At 37.2% G+C, this 13,581-nt stretch overlaps 1 protein-coding gene across 1 annotated transcript in view; it reads left to right on the top strand.

Annotated features, from left to right (window-relative positions):
- LOC149242696 (uncharacterized) overlaps window positions 1–8,236 on the top strand; it is a 150,408-nt gene extending 142,172 nt beyond the window's left edge. Inside the window, exon 7 of the mRNA XM_089370950.1 lies at window positions 5,284–8,236. Coding sequence (XP_089227076.1) covers window positions 5,284–7,708 — 2,425 coding nt within the window. The 3' untranslated portion in view covers window positions 7,709–8,236. The remainder of the gene's footprint in view (window positions 1–5,283) is intronic.
- The last annotated feature ends 5,345 nt before the right edge of the window (window positions 8,237–13,581 follow it).

Genomic DNA, 13,581 nt, shown 5'->3' with positions numbered 1-13,581 from the left:
CTACAGCCAGCCTTGATATTTGATGGTGTCAAAGCCCTTTTAAAAGCTTTACTTGCAAGCTCTGCTAGCTCAAACCTTTTCACCTCAACCCCTGGATTCTTTGCCATCCATGCAGCACGCTCCGACTTGAAATAGTTCTTGAAAGGGCCAAACACACTAACATCAAGGGGTTGCAGCCTATGAGTCGTATGAGCGGGCAATGTCAATAGGTCGATGCCTAAATTGTTTGCTTCCTCAATTGTTTGTACAGCCATGTGGCTCCCATGGCCATCTAATATCAAAAGGTGTCTGTTATTAGGCGAGACGCCACCTGGTACCGATGCAGCAAAGTGAAAAAGCCAACTTAGAAACAGTTCTTTAGTCATCCATGCATGGGGATGTGCAGCCATGCATGCACCTGGTTCACAGTTCTATATATAGTTTTTCAATTGATTTTTACCTTTGAATAGATAAAATCCTGGGATTGAAGTAACAATTGCATTAACACAACATAAAATGGTTATCCACTCCCTACTCTTGGGCAAAATCTTTGGCACATTTCGGCTCCCTCTCTTGGCAATTACCCGCATGCCACAATTCCTCCCTGCCTGTAAACCTGTTTCATCACAGTTCCATATATGGTCTGCTCCATAAGAATGTTTATCATAAGCACTAGAAAGTGTGTCATAGAATTTTTGCACAACTGCAGGGCGCAAATTTATTGCTCTGTCTCTGTCAAGGCCCTCAGCAGTATGCAATACAAGTTCTGGATGCCTTTTTTTAAACCCAAACCACCATGATTTACCAGGAAACCCATCTTTGAATGGGTTTGGCCTCCCTTGACAGATTTGAGCAACTGTTGATTTGAGTTGTATCAACTCTAGCCCATGTCCCAGTTGGGCCATCTCTTTACACCACTCAACCACCTCGGCCTCCTCATCCTCAGTCATAACTGTAAGAGGCCCTCTATGTTTTGTATGAGTCAGTCCATTTATCCAATAATGTATTGACGAGGGAGGAATACCATGTTTTTTTGCAGATGCCCGAACTGAGTATCCATTAAACTCTATGTCGTCAATTGCAACTAACATTTGTTCTTTTGTCCATCCTCTTATAGCACTGATCTTTTTAGTTGAGCTTGCCCCTTGGACTGTTGTTGATGGTGGTTCTGTGGCTGATGGTGTGTTAACATCAGCGGCTGTCACATGGTCATCTTCAACAATGTTCCCTGGTGCATTGCTGGCATCGACATCAGCTGGCCTGTCATCATCAGACGATGTGCATCGCAGCTGCGCACCCCTTGTCACTCTCCTGCCACTTCTCCTTGTACGAGCAGAGTAACTTCCTTTTGCCATAGATGCAACAACCTGTAAAATTATTGCATGCATTTAGACATTAGAATATATGTTAAATTATGCTTTATTACTTCTGCAAAAATTACTTTTCCTCTATTACAGGAAATTATCAACATGTATGTTGCATTTAGACATTTGAATATATGTCAAATTATGCGTTATTAATTCTGCAAAAATACTTTTCCTCTATTACAGGAAATTGTCAACATGTATGTCACTGTTTTCATAATGAGAGCAAATGTTTCACTTTCATAGGGCAGTGTCAGGATATGCGTATACACTAGGATACAGAGCTTGTTACATTAGGATATGCGTATACAGTGATTACAGTCTATCCATATGTATTACCTTAGGATATGCGTGTAGAGTGAGAACCCCGGGATATCATGTTGTATATTGATTAACTTGTCACCTTTGTATCTTATCTAAGCTTATGACAAGCTATGCAATTAGAACACAGTAGTTACACATGACTCTTTCTAACCATGCTTGTTTACCTAATCACTTGCTTGTCTCATTCTCATTACACTCGGCATAAGTAATAGCACAGATATTTTACAAGTAACATCATCTAAAGGTTGAACTATCAGTGCTAACCTAAGAAATACATGTATAGATATGATAAAGTACCTGTATCACAGGTTGGTTATCTCCCTAATAGACTGGATTCAGCTTTAATATACATATAACATATGTAATTATACAGAGCTTTGTTCTAGCTCACTCATAGATAAGGGTGAACTGAAACCATGCTTTGTTATAGCTTTGTTCTAGCTCACTCTAGCTCAACGAGGTGAAAAGATATGAAGGCCAATAAGACGGTCATGCTATGTTACTTATAATTGTGTTTTCTCATTATCCAAAATCTTACAGTCATCTAATTCAATAAAGAGAAATGGTCATCCGCTCGGGCTTCCATTCTAAGAAACCATTCCTCAGTTCTATGGTCCATTCACCAGTAGTAGAAATTCACTTATTTGCACTCTTTCGACTCAATATCAAAATTTGGGCTTTCTCAATAGCTTCATGCTTCTGAAAATACATGTCTTTCGATTATGTTTCAATGTGATGTCTCAATGATGATTGTCAAGGTCTGAAAATATGTGAAAAATTACTAAGTTTATCAGAGTCATTAAAGTTACAATTCGTTTTTGTTCTATGTTTTAACTCATTCTGCATAGAACCCAAGCCATAATAATCGCTCAATTCCTGTAAGCTAAGGTTCAAGGTTCAATTCCTGTTAGGTAAACAAGCTATGACTACAGTACTAGCACGACATACGTAACATTTGGACATACGTAACATTTGTGATATGTAAGTTGTAATCCCTATGAAGCTGATGATCGAATAATTCCTGTAAGCTAACCTTCAATTCCTGTAAGGTAAGCAACCTGTGACGTTGATTAGATGGATACGACTGTATTCAATAGGTTAACTGTATAAGCTAGAACACATACATAAACTCTGTATAAAAAAGGTTAACTGTAACTGTATAGGTTAACTGTCACCACCCTATGGACAGAACTGTAATGTAAGAAATCTGATAAATGAATGGACAGAACTGTAATGTAAGAAATCTGATAAATGAAAACAATGAAAACAGAACTGTAACAGAACTGTAATGTAAGAAATCTGATAAATGAAAACAATGAAAACATAACTGTAAGAAGAATGAGTTGTAATTCATAAAACTGACTTGAATATATTGGCCACTGTTTTGTGATGTTGTCTTCAAGTTTGCTGAATAGTTTGAAAGCATAAGATGCAACTTCAACAGTGGGTGGACTTCTTTTATAGTTTTGGGGACTTGATTTTAATTGGTGGACATGGATGCACATGGATTGCAATGGCTTCTTTTTGAATGTGTGGTATGGATTTAATTTGCTGTGATCTAATGGTTGGGAATTGTTTATTTGTTGATCCATGTGCTTTGATCTGTTTTAATGAGAAATAGAATGAGTTGGGTGTCACTTGTTGCAGTTATTGGGTCTGGGTGTCATTTATTGAACAAAGTGGATTTAATTGTTATTGGGTTGGGTGTCATTTATTGAACAAATTGGATTTAATTGTTGATGGGTTGGGTGTCATTTATTGAACATAGGGTGTTTAGTTGTTGAACAACTTAGCAGTTATGGCTGACATACATTCCTTTTGTTATGTGCAGGTAGGCATATTTATTTGGGATGCAAAGTTGCAGTTCTGATGAGTGGGGGTTGAAGTTCTGATGAGTGGGGGTTGAAGTGACTGCTATTTTGTACTTCTGGAATAGACCAGTTTGGAAGCCTTTATGGCTCTAGCTGTTTTCTACTTGGGTCAATATGTTTTGCAATATTAAGTAGTAAAATACTATTTATGGACAGTTGTGGGCCCAGTCAATGTATGGGTGATTTTTGGACATAATTTAAAACTTATTTATACATAATGTTATTTATTTCTGTTTAAATTTTGGTTTCAAAAGTCTTAATCACTGGTGGTTTGGTGGGACCAGTATTATATCAACTACTGGTCCCTGCACAATATTAGGAATCCCTCCCCTATATTTATTTTTATATTTTTCTAAATCCGTTCATTTTAAAACGCACCCTTTTATCCATGCCTGGCATATCTCTTCAACTCAAACTTAGAATTATACAATTTTATCTTTAAACATTCTACCTTCTCAAATATGAAATGCTGATATATAAAAGTATATAATTTTACATAATTTCAATTCATATACATTATAACTTAAACATTCTACCTTCTCAAATATGAAATGCCGATATATAAAAGTATTATTTTATGTAATCTAGGAGTTGTCTATAATGTGATTTTTTGGAGATTCCGGTGACGGAATCCAGCGGAAGAAATTGAGGTTAAATCTTGATTTGTTGCAGTTAAAATGGTTTTTTAACTGCATATTTGGATTCAGCACCCTGAAAAACCCGTGGGACGCTTTCATTGTGCAGACACTAGCTATCAAACTTGCAATTCCAATAAATTCCTGCCGGATTTCGACCGGAAAAACCGACCGGAAAGGCTTTCAAAAAGTTGAGTTATAGACACCTGCCATATATATATTATAAAATTAATAATAAAAACAATTATTAATAAACGTAGGTTGATTTATTATATTTATTTAAAGAAAATAATATTGTTTGAGATAATTAATTAATAATTTATATATATTTTTAAAGAATTCTAATTTTTAAATTATTTTTATTTTTTATTTTTAAGAAAGTTATTATTTTAATCTAGTTAATATAATTTTAAACTCTATTTCAAAAAAAATCCATTATAAAAAAGATAATATTTCTTTTCGAGACATAACTTTCAGTAGTATATAGGGTTGATTCATACAATTTTACTCAAAAAAACATGTTTTAGAGACATAAATCACTAGCATATATAGTTGATTCGTGCATTTTTACCTCAAAAATAAAAGAGAGTATGTCACAAGGAGCATGATATATCACATAAATTAGGGTTTCACGGAGATAAAATTATTTCATTTCTCAATTTACTCTCGTATTGCACTCTCAACTCACAGAAGTAGCAGTAGCTGCTGTCACACAAACACATTTCTATTCAACATGGCGGCCACTACCACGAGGAACGCAATGCTCTCCCTCTGCAACAACAAACATCTCCATTCGTCGACTTTCCTTCCGCACTTTGAGCGCCTCTGCAGACACGCGCATTAAGACACTCTGTCGCACCAACATGCTTCAAGAGGCACTGGACACCTTCAAGCAACTGCTTTCACCTAAATCTACATCCATCCCCTCTCTAAGCACCTGTAATCTCTTGTTAAGTAGCCTACTTCGACTGAATCAACATGAGTCAGTGTTCTCTGTTTACAAACTTATGATTGAAGGCGACATTATTCCAGATCTCATGACTTTGAACATTATCATCAATTGTCATTGTGAAACAGGTAAAATGGATTATGCATTGAAAGTGTTTGAAGGAATGGAAGCACATTTGTATGTTCCAAATGTCGTAACCTATTACCTACACAAATGGTGCCTATTTGTTTTTGGGGGTTCCACCGTACATTCCCGCTCATCGTGCAGCGGCTGACTCCTTTCCAATTTCTCCACGGTCGATTTAATTTTAATTTACAATTTCTTTTTTCCAATATAATTTTTCTTTCCACAGGGATGTTCCCTGCTCTCAACTCACATAAATTAGGGTTTCACGGAGATACAATTATTTCATTTCTCTCAATTTACTCTCGCATTGCACTCTCAACTCACAGAAGTAGCTGCTGTCACACAAACACATTTCTATTCTCTCAGGTTTTCTGCTGGCTCAACATGGGGGCCACTACCACGAGGAACGCAATGCTCCCCCTCTGCAACAACAACATCTCCATTCATCGACTTTCCTTCCGCACTTTGAGCGTCCCTGCAGACATGCGCATTAAAACACTCTGTCGCACCAACAGACTTCAAGAGGCACTGGACACCTTCAAGCACCTTCTTTCACCTAAATCTACATCCTTCCCCTCTCTAAGCACCTGCAATGTCTTGTTAAGTAGCCTACTTCGACTGAATCAACATGAGTCAGTGTTGTCTGTTTACAAACTTATGATTGAAGGCGACATTATTCCAGATCTCATAACTTTGAACATTATCATCAATTGTCATTGTGAAACAGGTAAAATGGATTATGCATTGAAAGTGTTTGAAGGAATGGGAGAACATGGGTATGTTGCAGATGTTGTAACCTTCAATACCCTCATCAAAGGGCTTTGCAGGAAATTCAGAATCGAGGAATCTGTCAAGCTTTTCAACCAAATGATTATCAAACGACAAGTTCCTGATATTTTTACTTATAATACCCTAATATGCGGGCTCTGCAAGACCGGTAAATCCCACGAAGCGTTCGGGTTGTTAGCTGTTATGCTGCAAAAGGGCCATAAGCCTGACACATCCACATTTAACTCGTTCATGGATCGGCTATGCAAAGAAAGTAAGCTCCAAGAAGTCAAGAAACTATTGTATCTGATGATAAAAGAGGGTTGTAATCCCAATGTTATTACATACAGTATACTTATTAACGGTTTATGTAAAGAAGGCAAGTTGGATGAGGCGTGGGAGCTCTTCTATGAAATGTCTGAGAGAAACATATGCCCTGATGTTGTAACATACAATGTGCTTATTGATGGTTTATGTAAGGAAGGCAAGTTGGCTGAGGCGAGGAAGCTCTACTCTGAAATGTCTGCCAAAAACATATCTCCTGATGTGGTCACGTCCAATGCGCTTATTGATGGTTTATGTAAGGAAGGCAAGTTGGACGAGGCGATGAAGTTCTTCTCTGAAATGCCTGACAAAAACATATCCCCTGATGTGGTCACGTCCAATGCGCTTATTGATGGTTTATGTAAGGAAGGCAAGTTGGACGAGGCGATGAAGTTCTTCTCTGAAATGCCTGACAAAAACATATCCCCTAATGTGGTCACGTACAGTGCGCTTATTGATGGTTTATGTAAGGAAGGCAAGTTGGACAAGGCGACGAAACTCTTCTCTCATATGTCTGAGGAAAACATATCACCTAATGTGGTCACATACAATGCACTTCTCCATGGTTTATGTAAGGAAGGCAAGTTGGATAAGGCAAGGAAGCTCTTCTCTGAAATGTCAGGGAGGAACATATGCCCAAATATTGTCACATACAACTCTCTTATTCATGGTTTATGTAACAAAGGCAAGTTGGATGAGGCAAAGAAGCTTTTCTATGAAATGTCTAACAGAAACATTTGCCCTAACCTTGTCACATACAATGCACTTATCAATGGCTTATGTAAGGAAAGGCAATGGCAGGAGGCCACCAGAGTGCTTCACGATACGCTAAACAAAGGGTGCAATCCAGATGTTATCACATACAACACTATTATTGATGGTCTTGGCAAAGAAGGCAAGCTTCAGGAAGCTCTCGGGTTATTAGATGTTATGGTGAAAGTAGGCATTCCACCTGATCAAATAACATACCGTATACTTATAAATGGATTTTGCAGAGCGGATAATCCGGAGAAGGCAGGGGAGCTTCTTCGAGAGATGCCAGAGAAAGGTTGCAGGCCTGATCTAGCTAGTTATAATACATTAATACACAGGCTTTGCCAGCATAATAGGATAGACGAAGCTCACCAGATCTTCTATGAGATGCAAGGCCAGGGTCAGAGCCCTGATATTATCACATACAACACATTGATGAATGGACTCTGCAGAGTGGGTAACCTGAAGGAGGCAGTAAAATTATTCGAACAGATGAAAGACAGAGGTCATGGGCCTGATATAATTACATATGCCACCATCATGGACGCACTATGCAAGGAAGGCACACCCCAAAACGCCAATAGAATATTGGATGAGATCTTGAAAAAAGTTTGATACTTGTGTTGTGACATTAAGTTGTAAATAAAAGCTTCTGTAACGATATTGCTGAAATGCACCTCGCAAGACTTACTAAGGGAGTAAATTGCAGTTGATGAAGTACAGGGATGACTTTGGTAATAATGCACTATCTGAAACAGGTATGGTGGCTGAGTTGATCAAGTGGTACACGTGGAATTTCAATAAGAGTGCATCAGGTGTTTAATATTAGGAGAGGATGTTACAAATCATAGGAGTGGTGAGTTACACAGTGATCTGATATTTTCTTAGTCATGACATTGTTTCAAAGGCTGTTAATAGATTGATAAATATTATACAAAGTGTTAGACTTTTCTTCAGTTTATATTGTCTGAATTGTCTGTCTGAAGTGGTCCTGAGGAAGTGTTTTATCGGAGTTAGTATTTAGCAAATCGCTTCCAATAGTCGCAACTTCTAATGTAGGCAAAACAGATGGACTTACTGTAATAGCACCTATTAGTACAAGACTTGCCGGCAGCCATATAAAATACCATCAAGTCAGTTTTATGCGTGAAAATTGATGAACTGGGTTTGGTCTACTCATGGCTTGCTCTACCAGTTGGTGAGTTACTAATAACTATTGCTGAATTGTTCATGGTTAGTTTTAGGTAAAAACTAAAATAGATGGTTGATCAATCGGCTGTCAGACGCATTCAGTAATTAATTTTGTTTGAGAGTTTGACATTAATTATTACTTTCCCTGAGTTCATGTAATTTATTAAGATTCACTGTAATAAATGTGACCTGGCAACATGGGGATTTGCTTCACTAGGTTTGGTATTATTGCATTGAAGGTAGTTTGACTGTATGAACACTATGTACTTTAGAGGCTACGTGGCAAAACAGTCTACAAGAACAGCATGAGAGTATGGAGGCAGAGATAGGACATTATTCACAGTATGATGGCAGAGATCGGACATTATCCAAAAAGGCCTGATCAATCTTACTCTATGCAGACTTTACTCTGTGGCTATGTCATGATTTAACTGTCCTAATTAGTTGCATGCATATATGAACTCGAATGGCAGTACACAATGATCAAAACCTTACTGTAGATTCACTTCTCACAGGCTGTTAAGTTCAACTAGTTTAACTTCCTCTGGATGGCTAATGTGCAATACTAGCTCCAAGCTTTGCTTCTTACAGGACATATGATTAGAATATATAGAAATTTGGATTTGCAGCTCACAGGCTATTAAAATCAATTAGTTTAACTTCCTCTGCATGGCCAATGTGCAATACTAGTCTAAGCTTTGCTTCTTACAGGAAATATGATTAGAATAATAAATATACAGAAATTTGCTTCTGCCACTAGTCGGTGAATATAGTCTTTGCTGGAAGTGAACACCGTCAGATTTGTCTACTATATATTGCACTAGACATATGATTGGCAATCCCGTGTTTTTTCGTTTCTAGTCTTCAATGGGTGTGGCTTGGGGAACTTTGATTCCAATAGCTTTGGGATCTCAGAAATAGTATAGCTCAGTATATATCTATAATATTATTTGGGATAAAAATTGAAATGTTTGGTTTGCTTAATGTGAAATGCCAGGGAGCAACATCTACAAGAATTAAAGATAAGTGTCCTTCAAGAATTAGTCAACAGGAATGACAGGTATTGATCAGCTATTGATCTGTTGTCTTCATTCAAAATGAAATCCAATTTTATTATTTTACATCATAGGATTCTTATTGAAATGTGAGAATTCCAATAAAGAAAGATATAATTTCTGGATTTTTTATATGTTTTTGTCCTATCCTATCATATTTTAATTTTATATAATCCAGACGAGAACTTGCAAATTTGGTGAAACATGGAAATTCCATACAAAGAACGAAGTTCAGGATGGGTAGGTATGACCTATCATATTGTAATTTTATATAATCCAGACGAGAACTTGCAAATTTGGTGCCACATGGAAATTCCATACAAAGAACGAAGTTCAGGATGGGTAGGTATGAATGTCTTGGACCGCTCACTGCTCTCGGTTTGTAGTGGATCCTTTTTGTTTGCATCAATTTAGTGATCTCGTTTACATTTAATGCCGAGATTTTCCTTTTTATTATCGCATTTGTCTTCTTACCCATTGCATAAGTTATGTTCTGGCTGCACGTGGTTTTGATTTGAAATACAATCTGAGTTCTATAATGAATGCCAGGAGAAATATAGCCCTGCCATTAATATTGTTTCTAAAGATTACTCAACCGGCTTTCTTGCATCCACAGCTTCCTTCAACTCTAACCATTTGTGGCATGTGCTATCTTTAGGTTTGATTACATCCTATTATGGCATTTCTTAAAAGGATAATTTGCTCATGTATTCTTGCCCTTATCATTATTTACTGCATGCAGAATGAGGAGGACCGTGCAACTATGGTGCCATCTTTAAATTCTATCATCCTCAACTGGTGTGTTAGTTCCAATGCACGGGTCACCAGTTTTCTCCAACAACTCCTAGTTCTCATCCCCACTCGGGAAGTCTGCCATCATGGTCAATGCCTAGGGTGTCTTTATATAAAACCCTTGTTGGCAAGGCCTTTCTAGTCACGCACCAGTGATCCCTCCCCTCGTAGTAGTGTTGGTTTCCCACCGGATTACTTCTCCTGTAAGCAATTGCTGTTTAACTGTTCGTACTATTTGGCTATTATTGTTGTTAATTGCATGACCTTTATTTTGCCTTGGAAATTTTATAAAATTTCAATTTTGTCTGGCATGCCAATTAGGCAGGCCAATTCTCTTTGTGATCGGTACCTCTGGCAATTTTATGTCCCAAGCTGAGATTTGTTTGCAGCTTGCTTTGGCATGATTTTTTTTTCTTATGGTTTTGAATGCGTGATTCTTGAATCCGTGTGAAATAATTTGTGACATGTGTTACTTTTCCGGATGCTAGATCTATTGGGTAGTGCTTTGTACCTGTTACAATATACGAAGAGGACTAATAACTTATAAGTCTCATGGCATGTATTACTTACAATGCATTTTCTTATTAAACATCATCAAATATTTGAATATTTAGGCTCTTCTGTCCAAATTGTAATAGGTAAAACAACTATTATCTTGATATATGTCTTGTTAGATCTTGTAGCAATCATCTTGATTTACAAGTTGACATGACTAAGCGTCTCGATCAAAGAGGACATCATTTAGAGACAGGGCCCTTTTTTTCAATTGACGTTTTACATTGGTAGCAAGGGCAGGCAGGTTCAATTTTGGTTAGCATTAGCAACAAGCAATAAATAAGACATTGTTTAGCATCTGGTTCCCTCCCTCAATTCCAGCAGCCATTTCTGGAAAGCATGTTTGGGTAGTCCTTCGTACCTGTTATAGTATAGGATGAGGACTAATAAGTGTCCAGACATGTATTGGTTACAATGCAATTTTTTATTAGACATCTTCAAATACTTCAATATTTAGACTCTGCTGTCCAAATTGTAACTGCTAAAACAAATAACAGCCTCTGTGATGATATTGCTGAAATGCACCTAGCAAGATTTAGTAATTTGGAGTAAATTGCAATTTATGAAGTGCAGGGGTAACTTTGGTAAGTATAGGCTAGGCAGGCAATCTGAAACAGGTGTGGTGGCTGTGTTGATGAAATCATCCAAGTGAAATTTCCAGAAAGTTGCACTATGTGTTAAATATGAAAACACATCTGATTTAGTGTTTAGTCACGTGGGTGACACATCTTTATTAGATGCACTAGTTGTTCAGTCTGGAAATGGGTTTCGCCTACCAGTTGGTGTGTACTTGCAACGGGTTTAGTGCCCCAGGTAAATAACAATGGCAGTGCTCACATATATAATCTAGAATTGGTTTGCTAAAATGGTTTGTGAGTTGTCATTTCACATTGATAAAGTGGACCTTGCAAATAATAACAACGGTGAGTTACAAATTCATCTGATATGGTGTTAGTGATGGCAAAGTTGTTAAGGCTTTCAAATACTATACAATGTATCTGACTTTGCTGCAGTTTACATTAGCTGAATGGTCTGTCTGAAGTGCTCTTGAGCAATTGTTTTATGGAAATTAATGTTAGTATTTGCTTGCAATAGTCACAATTTCTAATTTAGGTAAAATAGATGGACTTACTGTAATAGTACCTACTAGTATAGAACTTACCAGCGTTGAGATAAATACTATGAAGCACTGTTATGGGTGTGAATTGATGTAGGGTTTACACATGGTTTGCTCTAGTGGTTATTGAGTTGCTATTGCTGAATTGCTTATGGGAAGTTTAAAACTTTATGGTACAATAAAACAGTCGATTAAATTAGCTGTCAACTGCATTCCGTAATTTTGTACCATGTGACAAACTTTAACAGTCTGCAGTGATCCTTTCATATTGGTGCTAGAGGTTGTTTGAGAATTTGACAACTTTTCATGATGTCATATAATTAGTTTATCCAGACTCGCTATAATAGGACATAAGACCATACGTGCAGTGACCTGGCAACATGGCATCTGGTTGTCTTAAAACTTAACATGGGAACTTGCCTCACTGGGATTGATGTTATCACATTGAACGTCGTCTGACTGTATGAACACTATGCATTTCAGAGGCTATGTGGTAAATTAATCTACAACAACAGCATGAGATCAGACCTTATCCAGAGAGGTCTGCTGAATCTTACTGTATGCAGACTGTACTTTGTGGCTGTGGCATGAGCTGTTGGTTTAACCATCCTCTAATTTAGAAACTCTCTGCTTCTTCTGCTATATTCCTAAATTTTTTGGACTAGGGTCACTTCCTAATCAGTTGGTTGCACATATGAAGCTCGAATGGCAGTACCTAATGCTTAAACGGAAACCACACATTGGATCTACTTCTCACAGGCTGTTAAGATCAATTAGTTTAAGTTCCTCTGCATGGCTTAATTGAAGTGCTACGTCTAAGCTTACATTCTGACTAGAATACTGAAATTTGCTGTTGTCAAGGGTTGTAAATGTGTCATGCTGTTAATAATAGTCTATGCTGGAAGTGAGAACTGTGGAATTCATCAATTGCATATTGCACCAGAGTTATGATTTGCAATCCCAAGTTATTGCCTTTTCAGCCCTCAGTGGTGTGGCTTGGGGAACTTTGGCTCCAATAGCTTAGGGATCTCAGAAATAGTGTAACTTTATTTATTTATAATATTATCTGGGACAAAAATATGGTGGCTTGGGGAACTTTGGCTCCAATAGCTTAGGGATCTCAGAAATAGTGTAACTTTATTTATTTATAATATTATCTGGGACAAAAATATGAAATTTTGTGTTTGTTTAATGTGAAATGTCAGGGTGCAGCATCGCATCTGCTAGAACTAAAGGTAAGCGTCCTTCAAGAATAAGGCAACATGAACGACAGGAACTGATCTGTTGTCTAGATCGAAAATGAGAACTAAACTTGCTTGCTAAATTTTACAATTCTTTTCAGAATATATTCTGTTTGTGTGGAAAATATTTTATAGTCAAAATAATTGTTTGAACAACATAAAAGACCCTATATTTTCTATCAGATTTTGATTGTTTCTATCATATTTTGGTATCTACACTTACATGCCTGTTTCTATCATATTTTGGTATCTACACTTACATGCCATGGTTAAAGAATTTTTTTGATACGGTTACAATGAGATTCATCCAGTCTTATTACACAAGTTGGGGAATTCGACCATTAAAAAGAGCTTCATAATGTCCGTCAAATTCATGGCAACTCCGGTTACAACTCTCAGCAAGAAATTACCTGTTGATTAGTCAATCAATGCCCCGGATAAGTTACCTCAATCACATTTAAATCTGTAGACTCTGTCAACTTTGCAAAAAAGTAAAAGGCCACTTTTGTTCTTGAAGTGGAACACCATGAATCTATA

This window comes from Pinus tabuliformis, chromosome 8 (assembly GCF_031772625.1).
Source record: "Pinus tabuliformis cultivar Carrire ecotype Pingquan chromosome 8, CPIR1, whole genome shotgun sequence".
NCBI lineage: Eukaryota > Viridiplantae > Streptophyta > Pinopsida > Pinales > Pinaceae > Pinus > Pinus tabuliformis.
Note: the sequence above shows the minus strand (reverse complement) of the source record. Positions and strands in the feature narration are given on the sequence as shown.